Source organism: Mus musculus, chromosome 15, assembly GCF_000001635.26.
Source record: "Mus musculus strain C57BL/6J chromosome 15, GRCm38.p6 C57BL/6J".
NCBI lineage: Eukaryota > Metazoa > Chordata > Mammalia > Rodentia > Muridae > Mus > Mus musculus.
This window is the reverse complement of record NC_000081.6, coordinates 89,104,323-89,123,247: the sequence shown is the minus strand read 5'-3', so window position 1 is coordinate 89,123,247 and position 18,925 is coordinate 89,104,323. Positions and strand designations below refer to the sequence as shown.

General features: G+C 48.2%; 1 protein-coding gene across 5 annotated transcripts in view; it reads left to right on the top strand.

Moving 5' to 3' along the window:
- The first annotated feature begins 39 nt into the window (after window positions 1-39).
- Tubgcp6 (tubulin, gamma complex associated protein 6) overlaps window positions 40-18,925 on the top strand; it is a 24,112-nt gene continuing 5,226 nt past the window's right edge. For 4 of the 5 annotated variants that reach the window (XR_384017.3, XR_384016.3, XR_001781546.1 and 1 more), the window contains exons 1-15: window positions 40-1,171; window positions 2,575-2,738; window positions 6,993-7,203; window positions 11,959-12,132; window positions 13,081-13,202; window positions 13,952-14,027; window positions 14,192-14,301; window positions 14,596-14,687; window positions 15,158-15,297; window positions 15,686-15,835; window positions 16,724-16,805; window positions 16,891-16,979; window positions 17,061-17,176; window positions 18,376-18,514; window positions 18,758-18,829. Coding sequence is in view for 2 of the 5 variants with exons in the window: in XM_006521093.2 (XP_006521156.1) it covers window positions 431-1,171; window positions 2,575-2,738; window positions 6,993-7,203; window positions 11,959-12,132; window positions 13,081-13,202; window positions 13,952-14,027; window positions 14,192-14,301; window positions 14,596-14,687; window positions 15,158-15,297; window positions 15,686-15,835; window positions 16,724-16,805; window positions 16,891-16,979; window positions 17,061-17,176; window positions 18,376-18,514; window positions 18,758-18,829 (2,478 nt within the window). In the remaining 3 variants the exon portion in view is untranslated. The remainder of the gene's footprint in view (window positions 1,172-2,574; window positions 2,739-6,992; window positions 7,204-11,958; window positions 12,133-13,080; window positions 13,203-13,951; window positions 14,028-14,191; window positions 14,302-14,595; window positions 14,688-15,157; window positions 15,298-15,685; window positions 15,836-16,723; window positions 16,806-16,890; window positions 16,980-17,060; window positions 17,177-18,375; window positions 18,515-18,757; window positions 18,830-18,925) is intronic. The other variant, NM_001163319.1, reaches the window with a different exon arrangement.

Genomic DNA, 18,925 nt, shown 5'->3' with positions numbered 1-18,925 from the left:
TAGCTCTGAAAGCTGAGGCTGAGGCCTCGCCCACTTAGGGCGGGCCTGATGACGTATTTCCCGTGCGTCTCCTGGTGTTGTCTGCCGTCGCGTGGGTGTGACGCCAGAGCGGCGGGAGTCCCAGTTCGGGCGTCCCGGGCTTGCAGGCTGGTCATGGGGCGTACGCATTCGGTCGGTAAACTTGTCATGGTCCGGGAGAGCCGAGGACGAGCGCCAGGTGGAGGCTGAGGGCTGTTAGGGTCGCGGCGTGTGGCCTCTTGCAGTGCGAAACCTGAGACGCGGATGCCGGGTTGCCGGGTGTGGAGCCACGGGCGGTCCGCTTTTTGAGCCTGGCTCACCTACGGTGAGCTTTGGCCTTTGAGAGCATGAAGTGACTCCTAGGTGCAAAGTTTACCAGTCAGGAGGGTCCTGGGCTGAAAAGAGAGTGACTATGGCCAGCATCACCCAGCTGTTCGATGACCTCTGCGAGGCTCTCTTACCTGCTGCCCAAGCTCGCCCCGGCCAGCGCAGTGTGAACAGGAAGAGGGCGAAGCGGAGCCTTAAGAGGGTGGCCTACAATGCCCTTTTCGCAAATCTTTTTCAAGAGGACACCCATCAACGGCAGCCCGACTCGTCGAAGCTCCCCGTGAAAAACAAGGTCCTCATGCTGTCCTTCGATTTGAGGGTGGGGGGCTTGGGGCCAGAGGCTGACCGTTTGGAGGAGCTCGTGGAGAAACTTGAAGCAGCCCCTGACTGTCCTTTTGTGGAGGTAGCATCAGTGTTGGACCTCTTAGTTCAGCTGGCAGGAAGTGGCCCCCCTCAAGTGCTGCGTAGAAAACGGGATTACTTCTTTAACAACAAGCATGCAGGCCGAAACATACCCTACAGCGGCTACGATTGCTATGACTTGAGTGTGTTTGAAATGGACGTTCGGTCATTTATCTCTGGGGAGGAGAATTTGTGTCATCACACGGTCCAGGAAGCGCTTCAGGTGATGGAGGCTGCCCCAGGCACTGGCCTGCCCACCGTTGGGCTCTTCTCAATTGGTGACTCTTGTGGTGACAGGTTTGAGAGAGACACCAGGGTCTCCCTCTTTGGTGCACTTGTGCATAGCCGCACCTATGACATGGATGTGCGACTGGACCTACCACCTGTGCCAGACAGCGCGGACTTCTCTGGACTAGCCATCAAGGTAGTATTTCTTTCCCTTTCAGTAACCCTAGAGGTTTGGAAAATTCTTTTACCTGGTACTGTTGGCAAGCTTCTGTCCAAGCCTCAGGTGAGCAGACAGTCATGATGTAGAGGTGTTGGGGAGGATTTGCTGGCATCCTTTTGCACAGGAATGTCCTAGCTGCTCACCAGTAAGCAAAACACAACGTGCACCTTTCCCATCCTGTTCCTCAAGAGCTTCTTGTTAAGTCACTTCTCTAGTGCTGTTAGTTCAGAAATCAGATTAATTAAAATGAAGAGAGGCAGTGGTGGTACACACCTTTAATCCCAGCACTTGGGAGGCAGAGGCAGGCGGATTTCTGAGTTCGAAGTCAGCCTGATCTACAGAGTGAGTTCCAGGACAGCCAGGGCTACACAGAGAAACCATGTCTCAAAAAGCAAAACAAAACAAACAACACCCCCCATCCAAAAGAAAGTCTGCCCTTAAGTTGTAGAAGCCACATCATTTCAAAGATACCTGGTGTGCATGCTTTGTATACCCCCTCACCTGTAACATGGGTTTCCCCAACCCACCTCCACGTCATTGAATAAATTATCATTTTCTCTTGTATTTTATTACTTGTAAATTTTGTTAAGAGGACAAACTATTACTTCTCAGTTTTGTTTTTATTTTTTATTTTTATTTTTGATTTCTCGAGACAGTTTCTCTGGCTGTCCTGGACTTGCTTTGTAGATCAGGTTGGCCTTGAACTCACAGAGATCTTCCAGTCTCTGCTTCCTGAGTGCTGGGATTAAAGTATCATGTTTGGCCCTCAGTTATTATTACTATTATTATTTTTAAAGGGAATATTTATTTCCAAATTTAAATGATGGTACAGCAAAATCTTGGCGTACATAACTTTCTCTAGGTTTAGTATAATTTTCTTTTTCTCCTGAGTGCTGAGGGGTCAGGCTTCATAAGGACAGGGTTTCAGTGTAGCTCATGCTGGCCTCAAACACATGGATATCTTCCTGCCTCAGTTCCAGGGTGCTGGGCTTCCTGTACGACTTCTTATGCTGTTTTCCCTAAATTGAGGCCATGCTGTATGTGAGGTAAAAAATTAACACCTTGTGTTTTGCAGTAGATCACTCTGTGCAGCCCAGTCTGGTTCCAGACTCAATTCTACTTCAATCTCAGTGCTGGGATGTCAGGCACACACCACACCTGCCTAGAAATTAATAGCGGATTATTTTAACTCTCTATGTCATCATGTATTGTGGAGGGGTGCATTGTGGAGTACACTGAGGAAAAGTAGACTGCTTTGCTAGGTCTGTCCCTCTAGGGAATAAATGGATGTGGATACAGTTTAAGTGTTCTATCATCACACTTAATAAATGCATACAGGGAGAGGTGGATAGTGAATTACTTTTTCCGGTGGTCTCCAGGTCCCACAGATTGTGGATCAGTGGGAAGATGAAGGTTTCCAGTCAGCTTCCAATTTAACTCCCGACTCCCAGTCTGAACCAAGCATGACCCCCGATTTGGACCTGTGGGAAGCTGTGCTCACATACGAAGCCAGCAAGCGGAGGTGCTGGGAGCGTATTGGATGGTATGTGACCTTTTCTTTGCCTTTAAATGCACTGTGCCTTTGCCCCATATCAACAGCTTACTTGGAAACTGCAGGCAGTTTGTAGGAATATCAGTGTTGAGAGTGAGAGGCTGCTGTTTCAGGTAAGCTAGTGTACGATCTTGTCTGACTTCCGTGAGGTGAGAGAAGCGGAAGAGAGAGGGACACTAACACCTTTCACCTTAGTGGAGTTAACTCTGTGAGTTCCCTCTGCAGCTCAGTCTTGCTTTCCACCAGGAGTGTTAGACAGGTGTGCTAGAGCAGCTAGTAGGCTCTGTGCTCAGGGTCTGGGAAATGCTTCAGGAAACTTATTCATGAGTGGAAGTGATGGCTGTACTGCCTTATGGTAGAAGCATCCGCCATAGCAGCCTTTCCCTTAGTGGCTGACATTGGCTAAGCCTGGAGCTGCATACCCTGTGATATCTGGGCTTGGGGCTGGGTCTCTGTCTCAGTTCCTCTAGTGGTCTGAGGATGGTTTGGTTTTTTTTTGGTTGGCTGTCCTGGAACTCACTTTGTAGACCAGGCTGGCCTTGAACTCAGAAATCCGCCCGCCTCTGCCTCTGAGTGCTGGGATTAAAGGCGTGCGCCATCACTGCCCGGCGGGGATGTGTATTTTATAGACATTTGTTCACATCCTTTGCTACTCAGTTTGGGAAAGCAGGTGAGAAGCACTGAAGTCCATAGTCAGGGCTAGAGGAGTCATGTGCCATCTGACGCAGCCTCTCGTGCCCTGCAGGGTGTCCGAGAGGACCACATGGTCAGGGGAGCCATAAAGCCTTTGTGTGTAGGCACTACCTTGGATGAGGACCTTTCCTAGGTGTGCTCACAAGTGCCATTGGTCACATGTTCCCTTATAGGATGGCCAGCTTCTTGCTTTGTTGCTTAAATGGTGTTGATAGTTGTCTTGCCTTTCAGAGCCCTCTCTGTCCTGCAGCTTCACAGTAGGGTTTTGGTTCTCTCTTGTTTGTATAAAGCAAATGTTCCTCCTATCTGCCAATCCCTTACATGTTGAGAAATTGGGCTTACAACTTTTTTTTTTTTTTCATTTTTTATTAGGTATCTAGCTCATTTACATTTCCAATGCTATACCAAAAGTCCCCCATATCCACCCAGGGCTTACAACTTATTGCTTTCATTTATAAGTATTTATAGTGCTATTCATCTGTAACTTTACTGGGTCATCGTTTGGGAAGCTTGGTCACTTAGCATCTCATTTGTCTTCCACTGTGAACACACCTCATCCTTTTGGTGTTCTCCAAAGCACTCTAGCAGTATTTCCTGCTAGGAGGACTGTATTCCAAAAGTGTAGTTTGAAATAGGGTCTTGTTGTGTTGCTCAGGCTAGCCTCAAAATCCTGAACTCAAGGAATCCTCCTACATCAGCCTCTCACTATATACATGCATCACTGTCGCAGGCATCTGGGGTCTGACGGTCTTAGATGAAGAGCAGCACCAGCAACCAGGAGGAGGAATGGGAATAAGATTTGACCATTCACAGGCTCTGCGGTTACATGGCAGACCAAGAGATTAGTCATAGACATCAAGAAATGGGGCTAGCCGGGCGTGGTGGCACACGCCTTTAATCCCAGCACTCGGGAGGCAGAGGCAGGCAGATTTCTGAGTTCGAGGCCAGCCTGGTCTACAAAGTGAGTTCCAAGACAGCCAGGGCTACACAGAGAAACCCTGTCTCGGGGAAAAAAGAAATGCGGCTGAAGAGATGTCTCAGTGGCTAAGAGGACTGGATACTCTTCCAGAGGACCCAATTTCCAGTACCCACATAGTACCTCACAGTCCTGTAACCCAAGTTCTAGAGGATCAGATGCCTTAGTCTGCTCCACAGGATCCTCCATACATGGGCAGCACATAAACACAGACAGACACACACACACAAACACAAATTAGCAAATTTAAAAAAGAACTGGGCAGTGGTGATGCACACCTTTAATTCTAGCAAGCAGGAGGCAGAGGCAGCCGAGTCTCTGAGCTTGATACCAGCTTGGTCTTTATAGAGTGAGTTCTAGGACAGCCAGGGCTATACAGAGAAACCCTGTCTTCAATCAAACCAACCAACCAACCAACCAACCTAGCAACAACAAAATAAAACAAAAAAGGAAAAGAAAAAGAGATTAAGAAATGGGTCTGGAGAGATGGCTTCATGGTTAAGAGCACTGGCTGATCTTCACATCCAGGTTCAATTCCCAATACATATACATATACATATACATATGACATATGACATATGACATATGACATATGACAGCTAACTGTAACAGAGGGGCTCTGATGCCCTCTTCTGGCCTCTGAGGATATGAGGCATGCATGTGGTACACAGACATACATTCAGCCAAGCATCCATGTATATAAAATAAAAAGAAATCTTAAAAAGAAATCAAGAAACTTGTGATAGGAAAGAATGGAATAATGCCTTTGTTGAGCCTTGAGCATTGTTAAACAGATTTTCCATGGGCAGTTTGTTGTGTAGGACAGAGTCTCACTGTGTAGCCCAGGGTGGCCTCAGACTCACTCTAGCCCAGGCTCCATGATGGCTAATGGTTGTGTTACTCAGGGAGTGCAGTATGGGCATAGCATGTAGAGATGCACTGTGGAGGATAGGATGTGCAGAGTGCTGGAGGGTGTGTAGTGAGGGTAGAAAAGGCAGACTGTGGGGATCAAGAGATGGCTCAGTGGTTACAAGCACATGCAGCTCTTGCAAAACACCCAGCTTTAATCCCAGCACCCACATGGGGCATCTCACAGCCGCCTGAAACCCCAGCTCTAAGTGAAGGGGGTCTGATGCCTCTGGTTCATTTATGTGATATACATGCAAATATTCGAAAAAATTTTAAACAACAAACAAAACCTCCATGCAGAATGTGTACTGTGGAGGACATAGAGTGTGCTAGAAGAGTATGCAGAATGCACAGTGCTGGAGGCATAGAGTGCTGTTGCAGTATGCTGAGGGGTATGCAGAGCCCAGCCAGCTTGTGCTTGCTTATCTGCACTCTTCCCTCCCTCCCTCCCTCCCTCCCTCCCTCCCTCCCTCCCTCCCTCCCTCCCTCCCTTCCTCTTCCCCCTCTCTCTGAAAGGAACTTTTTATGTAACCTAAGCTAGCTGTAAACTCAGATCTTTCCGCCTTAGTCTTTTGCGTAGCACCACCAGGCCTGGGTATGTACTTGTGCCCTTAATTTTTAAAAAAATATATTTTTAATTAACTATATATTGTGCTAGAGAGATGGCTCTGCAGTTAAGAGCACTGGCTGCTCTTCCAGAGGTCCCGAGTTCAATTCCCAGCAACCACATGGTGGGTCACAACCATCTGTAATGGGATCTGATGCCCTTTTCTGGTGTGTCTGAAAAGAGCGACAGTTTACTCACATAAAATAAATACATAACATTTAAAAGTTATATATTTGTTTTATGTATATTGGTGTTTTGCCTTAATGTATGTCTGTGTGAGAGTGTTGGATCCCCTGGAATTGGAGTTACAGACAGATGTGAACACCATATGGGGGCTGGAAATTGAACCTGGGTGCTCTGGAAAACCAGCCAGTGTTCTTAACTGCTGAGCCACCTCTCCAGCTCCATTATTTTTTTAAATTTTAAGTTAGCATATAATTTTTTTGTTTGTTTGTTTTGTTTTGCAACAGGGTTTCTCTGTGTAGCCCTGGCTGTCCTGTAACTCTTTAGACCAGGCTGGCCTTTCTTGGCTATCTGTAACTTTAATTTCAGGGCATCTAATACCCTCTTTTGGCCTCTGTAGGACTGCATGCGAGTGGTATATAGACATACATGTAGGCAAAACACCTAAAATAAATAAAACAATGGGGCTGGAGAGTTGGCTCAGCAAGTAAGAGTACTTGTTCTTGCAAAGGACCTGGGTTCAATTCCTAGCACCCACATGGCGGTTCACAACCATTTATAATTCCAGTTCCAGGGCATCTAGCACCCTCCTCTGGCCTCAGCAGGTACCAGGCATGCATGTGGTACACAGACATATATGTAAAGCAAAAAGCACATACTCCCCCACACACAGTAAAATAAAATACACATATACAAGAAACACACAGGAAGAATACTCTCTGTGTGAGTCTGTCCTTGTCCATCATGACTGGGTGCTGCTTTGGGGATCTCAGGGCATTTGCCTGAGAAACTCAGTTGTAGTCTGGGGAGAGCATACCTGGCATTAGGTACATGTGGTTCCATCTGGTCACCCCTGTCTCTTCTGTCTTCCTCACAGCCCCCCTGGTCACCGAGAGGAGCCCTACCTCACTGAGGCAGGACGGGATGCCTTTGACAGGTTCTGCAGGCTCCGTCATGGAGAGCTACAGGCCCTCAGTGGGGGCCTTCTACAGGCCCCGAAGCCTGTGCTGGTGGAGGAAAGCGAGCTGGTGAAAGACTCACTGAACGTTCTGCTGGGCGTTGTTTCTGCTACATTTTCCCTGTGTCGGGTGAGAAGGGCTCAGGGCTGTCATGAGATCAGCCTTCTATGGCATGGCCTCCCCACACATGCTCAGCTTGAGATGCAGGGCCAGGAGTGCCAGGGAAGGCCACTCTGTGGGTGGGGCTGATTAAAGACAGCCACAGGTTAGACTGGCTAGGTAAATTGGTGTTAGAATTCTTGCCAAGAATGTGAGAGGCCCAGGGTTCAATCCCTAATATTACAGAACAAAACAGGAATTCTGTTTAGATTTTGAGAGCGTTGACTTAATGATGCCCTTTAAATTATTGAACAAAAGATACTTATCCCGATCAGTGCAATAACAGAAAGTATCCATTCATTCTCACTTGCATTCTGGGACGAGAGAGTCCAAGCTTGCTCTGTGCATGTGTCCAGTTTCCAATAGATACCGTTTAGTCATCCTAGTGCAAAAGCCATCCTGGTTGCGGATGATGGCTCCGACTTGAAATCCCAGCATTTGGAGGCAGAGGCAGGGGGATAGCAACTGTGAGGTCAGCCTAGGCTACATAGCGAGACCTTGTCTCAAGAAGGGAAAAAGAGGGCTAGAGAGATGGCTCAGCGGTTAAGAGTGCCAACTGCTCTTGTGAAGGTTGTGAGTTCAAATCCCAGCAACCATATGGTGGCTCACAACCATCCGTAAGGAGATCTGATGCCCTCTTCTGGTGTGTCTGAAGACAGCTACAGTATACTTAGATATAATAATAAAATCTTTTTAAAAAAGCCTTTGTATAATATGTTTACCAGGTGGTGGTGGTGCATGTCTTTAATCCCAGCACTTGGGAGGCAGAGGCAGGCGGATTTCTAAGTTCAAGGATAGCCTGGTCTACAGAGTGAGTTCCAGGACTGCTAGGGCTATACAGAGAAACCCTGTCTTGAAAAACCAAGGGGAAAAAAAAAAAGAAAGAAAGAAAAAAGAGACTAAAGACTCCCCTGGTGCCCTCTACCCTTTACTTTTATGTACTTGTTGGTTTACTGAGAGAAAGTTTACCTAGGCTGGTTTGGACATCCTGATCCTCTGCCTCTACCTTCTGAATACCAGGCTTTCTTCTCTGGTCAGTGAGTATGCCGTCCCTATTGAAAGTTTGAGGTGGATATGGTGGCACACAGTTTAATCCCACTACCTTGGGTGTGGGGACAGGATCAGAGTTCATTTTTGGTTACATAGTTTTGACTAGCTTGGGCTGCATAAAACTCTACCCAAAAATAGGCCTAGGGAGATAGCATAGTTGGTAAAGTGACAAGAACCCGAGTTTGAATCCTCCGTCGATAAGAACCCACATAAAGATGCCTTGATTCTCTCACTCCGGGAGGCAGAAGCAGGCACATCTCTGAGACTTCAAGGTCAGCCTGGTCCGTATAGTGAGTTCCAGGCCATACAGAGTTATGCAGTAAGACTCTCAAACAAAACAAACAAAAAAACTAGTGACAATGTAGAGAGGAGCCGGGTGGTGGTGGCGTACACCTTTAATCCCGGCACTTGGGAGGCAGAGGCAGGAGGATTTCTGAGTTCGAGGCCAGCCTGGTCTACAGAGTGAGTTCCAGGACAGCCAGGGCTACAGAGAGAAACCCTGTCTCAAAAAAATAAATAAATAAGTAAAATAAATGTGGCGAGGAGAGGCAAGACTGCTCAGCAGTTAAAATCAGTTTACCAGCCTAGCATGTTGGTGCACACCTTTTAATCCCAGCACTCAGGAGGCAGAGGCAGATGTCTATGAGTTCACGGCCAGCCTGATCTACATAGAGAGTTCTAGGACAGCCAGAGCTGCACGCACATATCATATATACACATAAGAAACAAATAAGCTAAATAATTAAGAAAAGAAAGAAAGCAAGCCCATTAGAATATGTTTCTGTTCTACTCCATCAAGCTGTTCTAATGGCTACCACTAGTCTCCTGCCCACACACGCTAGGCAAGCCTTTGGGTCCAAGCTTTTTAAAAATTATTTATTTATTTAGGTTTTTTTTTTTTTTCAAGTTGAGGTAGCCCTGGTATCCTGGAACTCACTCTGTAGACCAGGCTGGCTACCTAGAACTCACAGAGATCCGCCTGCCTTTGCCTGTTAAGTACTGGGATTAAAGGCACACGCCAGCACCACCTGGCTGAGTCCAGGATTTTTTGGTGTTTCAAGTTTCTTTGATTTTCTTTTCTTTTTTTTTTTTTTTTTTTAAGATTTCTTTATATATATGTATACACACACACACACACACACACACATATGTATGTATGTATGCTTATGAGTTTGCTGTCTGCACGTATGTATGTACTTGAGTACCTGGTGCCCGTGGAGGACAGGAGAAGGTAGTGGATCCCCTGGAACTGGAATTACAGGTGGCTGTGAGCTGTCATGTGTGTGAACCTAACCCAGGTCTGCAGGACTAATAAGGGCTGATAACTACTGAGCCGTCTTTCCAGCCCATACTCATCCCCCTCCCCCATTATTTTTCTTAAACTGTAAAAACACATATAACACAGAATTTAATTTACTATTGTATTCTATTACGAGGTTATGACCACAGACTCACGGTTCAACTTCTTATAGGAAGATTTCTATATTTTAGAGTCAGCTATGTAACTGTATATGTGTCTAAGAAATTTTGCATTTGATCTGGACTATAATTTGTTGATATATAATTATTTTTGTGTATTTTGTGTGTTACTGGGGATGAAACCCAGGGCCTGGCACAGACTGGTCAGGTGCTCTGCTACTGAGCTATGTCCCAGCCTAGATTTTTTTCTTTCTTAATTACATTTATTTACTTGGGGGGCAGAGACATGTGTCACAGTGTGCATGTAGAGGACAAGGGACAGTTTTTGGGAGTTGGATCTTCCTTCTGCCACATGAGTCCTGGAGATCAGACTCAAGTAGGCAAAAGCACCTTGACCTGCTGTCTTAGTTAGGTTTTCTATTGCTGTGATAAAACACCAAGACCAGAAGGCATCTTGAGGAGGAAATGGTTTCCAGGTAACACTGATTTTATCACCGAGGGAAGTCAGGACAAGAACTCAAGTAGGGCAGGAATCTGGAGGCAGGAACTGAAGCATAAGCCGTGGAGGGATGCTGGTTACCAGCTTGCTGTCCTGGCCTGTGCACCCTGCTTTCTTATACTACCACCTAGGACCACCTGCCCAGGGGTGCTGCTGCCCACAGTGACCTGGGTCCTCCCACATCAATCAAGAAGATGCACCCACAGGCCAGACTGATGGGAACATTTTCTCAGCTGAGGTTCCTTCTTCTGAAATTACTTTAGCCTATGTCAAGTTGACATAAAAATGGGCCAGTACTCCCACTGAGCCATCTCACTGCTCCATATTTTTTCTTACAACATTTTTTTTTTTTTGAGACAGGGTTCCTCTTTGTAACAGCCCTTGATGTACTGGAATTCTCTAGACCAGGCTGGCCTCGAACTCACAGAGAGATCTATCCACTTCTGCCTTCCAAGTGGTGAGATTAAAGGAGTCCACCATGCCCAGCAATAATTGTTCTTTTTGAGATAAGTTTCTGTGTAGGATAGGCTGGACTCTGCTGGGATTACAGGGATGTGCATAATGCCCAGTTTATAATCATTTGTTTGTTTTCTTTTTTTCTAGTTTGGAAAGTTTGTGAGCTGTCATATGGGTGCTGGGAATTGAACTTGAGTCCTCTGGAAGAGCAGCCAGTGCTTTTAACTGCTAGCCATCTCTCGAGCCTTCTTTTTGTGATTTCTTAAGGTGGACAGTGTGGATGTTGATGTATCTTTTACAGTACAGCCATTTACTGTTAATACTTTTGTTCTGAATGTTGTTTCCAATGTACCTAATCTGTTCGGGTTGTACCAAGACCTGTGAGGTTACTGCTGTCCTCCACAGCTTTAACCATACTGTAGGGAGTTTGCCATGGCAAGACTCTGAGTGTTTGTTTTTGGACAAACACAGAGCTGGTTCCTCCAAGCTCTGATGTGCGGTAAGTCAGTAGCCACATAGGTTTCAGGAACATATTAGGAGCCAGTACCTGAGGTTTAGCAGGCACCTTCCAAGAAAACTGTCTATGTGTGTTTCTTTTTTTTATTTTATTTTAAAAATTATGTGTATATGTCTGTATCTGGATGTAGGTTTGTGCGCATGACCACAATGTCTGGAGACCAGAACTAGAGTTGTAGGCACTTGTCAGCCACATGATGTTGGTGCTTGGAACTGAACTCCGGTCTTCTGGAACAGTGATATCTCTCTCTCTCTCTCTCTCTCTCTCTCTCTCTCTCTCTCTGCTTTTTGTTTTTGGTTTTTGGTTTTGGTTTTTTTTTTTGGACACAGGGTTACTCTAGGGCTACTTTGTAGACCAGGTTGCTGCCACATCAGAGATCTGCCTTCCTCTGCCTCTCTAATGCTGGGATTAAAGCATGTGCTATCACACGTAGGATGTGTGTTTCTGTGTCAGCATATGCACATGAGTACAGGTGCCTGTGGGAACCAGAGAGGGCATCAGATTCCCTGGAGCAGAGCTTAATGGTGGTTATCAACTGCCCAACGTTAACACTAGGCGTCAAGCTCAGGTCCTCTGAAGGGGAAATACATAGATATTCTCTTACTGCTGAGCCATCTTGCCAGCCCCTTGGCTTGTGTTTTGGTTTCAGAATGTTCTGTTTGTGTGTCTTGAACTTGGAGGAAATTTGGGAGTTTTGTGTGGCAGGTGGGAACATGGTGGAGAGAAATGGCACCACAGTAGGGTTTTGGTGTGTGACCTCTAACCCCTTCCCTTTGCTCTGTAGCCGACTCAAGCCTTTGTAGTGGAGCCGGGTGTGCATGTGTCAGGTGCATCTCCTGAAAGCATCAGCAGCATCCTCTCAGAGGTGGCGGAGTATGGAACCTGTTACACACGGCTGAGCCATTTCTCTCTGCAACCTGTTGTAGGCTCCTTGTGCAGCAGGGGCCTTGTTTTCCAGGTATGCCTTTGGAGGACCATGTACCTTCACAAAAGAATCAGGGTGCAGAATTAGAGGTCAGAACCCTGAGTCCAAACCTCTAAAGAAGCTGGGAGGCTGAGATTGTCTTACTTGTGTCAGCTGTGTTTGGACAAAGGCACAGAGGGAGGCAGGTGTGAACAGTTAGGGAATTTGAGGGCAAGGACCAAGTGCTATGAGGTGGGTAAGCCAATACAAGCTAGCTGCCCTCCATAAGCCCTACTGTCTTATATGGTATGTAGCAAGATGAATCTCCTGTGTTAAGTTGATTCTTGAGGTACCCAGGGTTTTCTGTTTATTGAAAGATTTGCAGCTGGCTTGTGTGCTGGTAGATTGTTACAGGATCTGGGCAGCCTGGGCAGGTGAGGACAGATTAGCAGAGTGTCCTGTAGAGAACATGGGCAGCCATCAGGGAGAGATGGGTGCAGGGTGCAGTTTGGAGGAGCTGGTTCCTCCAAGCTCTGATGTGCGGTAAGTCAGTAGCCACATAGGTTTCAGGAACATATTAGGAGCTGCATGGGAAAGCCCTCTGGCCAGAGGAACAGGGAGTGGACTCCCCAAGAGGACCAGAGGCTGCAGATGGTACAGAATGGGTCTAAGGGAATCCATGGGAGGTGAGGCTGTGGTTGCTGGTTTCCTGGTATGTAGGCGAGGCAGGCCAAGGTCAGGATTGTTCCCGGGTGACTCTGTCTCAGTCTGACGCGAGGGGGCAGAGCTGTGTCTGGCAGATCCCTCGTCCTAATCTGTGTCTTCTAGTAAAGCGCCTTCCTCGCAGCTGGCCTTAAGCCATCTTTTCCCTGCTTGGGAAGTGGGGCCGCCAGGCTATGGCATGGAAGCACAGCTCTGTTTTCCAGCCTGGGTGTGTCCTTCCAAGCTCTGAGTAATGACTGCCTCCATATCCCAGTGCCTTCTCCTCCTCCTTTTCCACAGGCCTTCACCAGCGGCCTAAGGAGGTACTTGCAGTATTACCGTGCCTGTGTGCTCTCCACTCCACCCACCCTCAGTCTCCTCACCATTGGCTTTCTCTTCAAGAAGCTGGGCCGGCAGCTCAGGTGAATCTTGGCACAGTGGCCTTGCATGGGCCTCAGGAGCAGACATGGACTTTCAGGGCAGTGAAGAGCCAGGTCTGCTCCCTGTCAAGGAGGGCCTAGAAGAACAGTCCGTGCACAACTGCTCACTGTGCCATATAATGAGTTTGTCTTCCATCTGTTTGCGACAGTGGCCTTGCTGGGCCCAGGGCTTTCTGCCCCAATCGTACTGCATGGGAGGGAAGGCAGTGGGCAGCCTTTGACACATGGGAGCTCATTGGTAAACAGCCATAGTGTCTCTTGGCAGCTGCTAGCCACTGAGAGAAGTTGGGGGTGGCAATATGGGAGGAGATTTATCAGCCAACAAGGAATTGGGGGTTCATGTGAGACATGGGCTGCAGTGGGGTAGAGAGGGAGAGGGTTCATGAGGGGAATTTGTGCTCATTGTAGTCTGACAAGGTGGTAACAAGGCAGAGGTTTCATATGGTCCCATAAATGTGGAGCTAAGGAGTCAAGGATGAGGTGTGGAGGCGTGGAGGTGAGCCCACCATTGAGTGTGGATGTGTCAGTGCCATCTGGGAGGACAGCACAGAAAACAGTGCTGGGCAGGGCTCTGTCGGGGTCTAAGATCTGCTGTGTTGTGGGTATAAGTAGTTTTCAAAGACTGTAGACCAGTCACTTAAGGGAAAATGAACGTTTAGCTTGCTCAGTCTGATCTGGTCCTTGGGACCCTGAGCTCTTGTCACTTGATCTGATCCAGTTTCTGTGTCCAGGTACTTGGCTGAGCTTTGTGGTGTTGGCACTGTATCCCTGGCGACCAGTGGAGAACCCAGGGCTGTGTTCCCCACTGTGAGTCCCCCTCCTTTCCTCCAGTGTGAGCTTGCAGGCCTCCGTTGACTTGTGCATTCTTGTCAAGTGTGGTGCTGTGCTCTGTTAGCCATATTGCCTAGACAGGCATGTGCCAAGTGTTAGAGTGGCTGTGCACCCATCCTGCTTCTTCTCACTGTTTGTAGGGGGTGAAGCTTCTGTCCTACCTCTACCAGGAAGCACTGGATAACTGCAGTAATGAGCACTATCCCGTTTTGCTGTCCCTCCTGAAGACCAGCTGTGAGCCCTACACACGGTAGGTGGTGAGAGGACTGTACTGGCCATACCTGCTCTCCCTATAGTGGGTGGAGGAAGGCTGCACTCAGACCAGATATGTATCTGAGTCTCCTGTTATCCAAGATGTACTGAATGTGCTGGAGAAGCATGCTGGATAAAGGACCTACCAGGTAGGAGATCCCACACACCCATAGCTGGCAGTGTCTCTCTCATTCTACTCTGGGGACTGGCCACACTAGCCTCGCAGACTCCACGCTTGCCCAGCTCTCCTTTTTCCCCCACCCCCACCCTCCTGTGTTCCATTACCCTGTAGGTTCATCCACGATTGGGTGTACAGTGGAGTCTTCAGAGATGTTTATGGGGAGTTCATGATCCAGGTTAACCATGAGTACCTCAGCTTCAGAGGTAAGTACACACCGACTTCTAGGCTGTGCCTATCAGGTTTTGGACCCCCAGGACAAGGGACTGAGGTATATACTGTACATTTCAAAGCAGACCTGGTCTCCAGGTTCTCCCAGCATCCCTCAGTCCCTCCCTGGCACACCCTGAACTTTCCAGCTCGGCCTGGGCTGCCTTTCCTCCAGAGGTTCTTCCTCATGCGATCCAGACATTCTGGTCTCCCCACTCGCTTCTCTCTCAATGCATGCTCTTTCTTTTTCTCTCTTTCCCTCCCCATGATGACTTCTCTGGCTTTCTTCCTTGGGGCCAGTGAACTAACCTGAGAGCAACTTCCCAATAAACCTACATTTAATATAATCGAATCCGGCATGAATTGGCTCATTTCACTGGCAGAGAAATAAATTATCAGTGTTCCCTGCCCGGGGTCAGGGCCATTATAACTGCAGATCATCATTTTTTATTCATGTTCTGTCCAGACAAGTTTTACTGGACCCATGGCTACGTGCTCATTTCCAAAGAGGTGGAGGACTGTGTTCCTGTATTCTTGAAACACATTGCTCATGATGTGTATGTCTGTGGGAAGACCATCAACCTACTGAAGCTCTGCTGTCCCCGGGTGAGAGGGTTCTGCCGGCTGTGGGGGCTGGAGGAGGGGCTTGTGTATCATGGAGGCTAGGTCTGACCAGGGACTGAGCCTGAGTTAGGTGCTGGTGTGTTTGCCACCATAGTCTTCTGCCTGAGAGATGAGACCGATCACATGCTGCCCCTTAGTTTCTGAGCCCACCTCTGCTGTAGGTGGCCCCATACATGGTATTTCCATTTTTGGGATACTTGCTCTGTGGAGCCATCAAGGGTTTCAGCTAACCTCAGATTTAGGAATAAAATTTTCAAGGAAAAAAAAATGGCTGTCTGTATCCCTCACTGAAGACTCAGTAGCAAGGCAGTGCTTGGGTCTTGTTTGTAGCCTTGGCTATGTAGTCATTGAAGTCCTTCCTTTTTGGCAGCATTACCTTTGTTGGTCTGATGTCCCTGTCCCTCGGATCTCGGTGATTTTCTCTCTTGAGGAACTGAAGGAGATTGAGAAGGACTGTGCTGTCTATGTTGGGCGGATGGAGAGAGTCGCACGTCATAGCTGTATCAGCAAGGAGGAAAAGGTGCTTGGATGCAGGGCTTTGGGCTTTCTCTGTACTTTTACTTTCCCTTCACTTCTGAGGGTCTGGGCTGATGGAGCTCCCTCACCCCAGGGGTGGGCCCATGTGGACAGCTGTCAGGCAGACTGAGGAGCAAGAAGTACTGGATGTGGGCAGTCAGGCAGAGAGGACAGGGTGTGGGCAGTCAGGCACAGTGGACAGGGTGTGGGCAGTCAGTCAGGCACAGTGGACAGGGTGTGGGCAGTCAGGCACAGTGGACAGGATGTGGGCAGTCAGTCAGGCACAGTGGTTTTTCTGGTGTTTCTGTCCTGGTAGTAGGTCTAGCTTAGGACACCCAAGCTGCTTGGTTGTGTGTCAAGGAAAATCGGAACAAATCTGATGACAGGTTTCTTTTTTTTTTTAGGTGGGTAACCTTACCTGCACTCCAGGTTTTACCAACATTTGGAAATTCTAGGCAGCAAAGCCTAAAATTCCTCTACCCGAGTAGCATTTACAAATACTGAGTGTGTGCCTAGAAGCAGCACCCCAATGCTCCTGTACACTCCAGGAGAGATTAGTGACTGGCCAGGGACAAGCTCAACAACTTTGTCTTGGCTTGGTGTCTAATGGGCATCAGGAGAGACCCAGGCAAGGACAGATTCAGGAGCAGGAATGCTCATGAGCCCTTCATTTATCTGTGGGTACATAGTCACTTCCTGTCACTCTTAAGCCAGAGGTCTCCCTGTCCTCCCATCCTGTAGTTGAAGCGTCATCAGCTGTGAACATTCTGTGGTTTGGGGAAGTGTATCTGTTAATACTGACCAGAAGCACGTTGTTTTGGATAGCCAGTTGTCCCCACACTATCCTAGGGGAAGGGACAGGGTGTTAAGATGTTTTGTTTATTGTCTTTAGGAATTACGTATGGAAATTGCGAAACAAGAACTAATTGTCCATGCCCGGGAAGCCGCGTCCAGGGTCCTGAGCGAGTTGAGTGGTAAGTGCAGGTCCAGGCCTTTCCTCTCTGTTCTGGGGCCTGTGCTGGGCTCTTCACCACTCACGCCTCTCACCTTCTCCTGAAGACCGGCAGATGGCAGAACAGATTGCTCAGGACACTCGGAAGCGAGAGCAGTTTCAGCGACTGAAGGAACAGTTTGTGAAGGATCAGGAGGTGGGTGGTCTGGGCTCTGGGTGGTTCTGGCTCCTGGAGTCCTTGATTTGATTTGGCAATGAGACTGTGTGTGTTGTGTAGCGACGCCTGGCAGCCAGACAAGAAGAGCTAGATGATGACTTCAGCTATGCCCGTGAGCTCCGTGACCGGGAGAAGAGGCTAAAGGCCTTGGAGGAAGAGCTGGAGAGGAAGGCCAGGTAGGGCTGTATGGCTGCAGGTCCCGTGGTGCTGGTTTAAATCTAGTGATGGTTATTTTACTGTCCCAATGTTGCTAGGCAAGTGCTCTACCAGTGAGCAACATCCCTAACTTGTTATTTTAGTTTTTAATCTAACAATCAGACATATGTCAAGTCAGAAAGACTAGTCTGCTAGACCAGGATGCTGTCCTGAGCTAAGGGGTTAGAGCTCTTAGGTTGTGCTCTGGGACCAGTCCTAATACACACAGTGTATTTGATGTCCCGACTGTCTGTTAATGTTATTTATTATTAGTGTGTAGTAATATTATTATGTGCTATGGTGCCAACTTTGGACCTTGTAATGCAAGTAAGCCCTCTCCACTGAGCTACAGCCCCAAGATGCTGCTGTATGGCCTGCAGTCCTCCTCTCTCAGGCTTCCTAGTTCTGGGGTTACAGGCGCCTGCTCTGCTCATCTTAAACACCTTTGCTTGCCTTTCTATTCCAAACCTGTTCCCGGCCTCGCAGAGCAGTGGTCACTAATCTGGCATGCCTCTTGAGTCTGTTTCCTCTTTGCACCATTAGCTTGTCCTAGAAACAGGCTCATTGTTTCCATGGAAGGCCTTTACAGGAGGGACTGGCTACATCTTGCATGGTGTCCTTGGGAGTTCAACTGTTCCAGCCTTAGATAATATTTACAGAGCAAATGGGTTTGCCTCTTGCATGTGCTAGATATGTGCACACACATGTGAGTAGATGCTCTATTCTCTTAAGAGGAAAACCAGGCATAGAGAGCCATGTTTCTGAGTTGTGGCTCGACAAATTGAAGACTGGGCTTAGATGCCTAGTAGTTAGAGGCTCGGAATCCCTGGGATTTGCTTTTTTTTTTTTTGTCAGTCTCCAGTTCTCCTGAGTTTGAACTTGGAGAATGGGGAGATGTCCACTTCCCGTAAAGAAAATGGAGCCTGGTTGGAGAGGGCTGCCCCTTAGCCACTGTTTATTCTCTTGTCCCAGGGCATAATGTACATTTTTCTTTGTTTGTCCAACAGACAGTTGCCAAGTCCCATGTGGGCATCTGTTCATTAGAGCCTTTCAGCCTGGTGGGCAGCAACCCCTCCCCCCCAACCCAGTTTGTTGTGGGGAAGGTGGGGGACAGGAGTCTGGGGAGGGAGTCTGCTTGGAGAGGTTGTAGTGACCATGTCCTCTCTGCATGTGGCTTCAGGCAGGCGCTGGTTGACCATTATAGCAAGTTGTCTGCAGAGGCAGCTCGTCGAGAGCAGAAGGCTCTGTGGAGAATCCAGAGGCATAGGCTGGAAAGCGCACGACTTCGTTTTCTCCTAGAAGACCAGAAGTGCATTCAGGTATGGCTGTAGTGTTAGCTGCCAGCCCTTGCACCTAGTTACATACCCTGTCATCCTGTTGCATAAGGGGACAGATGGCACTTGCTGTGGCTCAGGCTTCCAGCCAGAACTGGACAGTGTGAGTGGGCAGCAGGGCAGTGGCGTATGTGATGGGTGAGTGGTGCTGTGTAAAGGTGCGGTGTGTGCCAGCCCTGCTGCTCTCTCCACAGAGCTTCTCTCTCTTCCTGTTGGTTTGAATTTCAGGAGATGCTGAGAGACATGGAGGCTCAGCAGCCCCAGGAGCCGCCGAGTGTGTTCCCATCCACAGGCTCTCAGGTAATAAGCTCCAGTGGGAGCGTGGGGTTCTGCTGGGTCTCTGCACTCAGTAGGTGTCAGCCACTGTTGCTGAGCTCGCCCTGGGGAGTCGGGGTT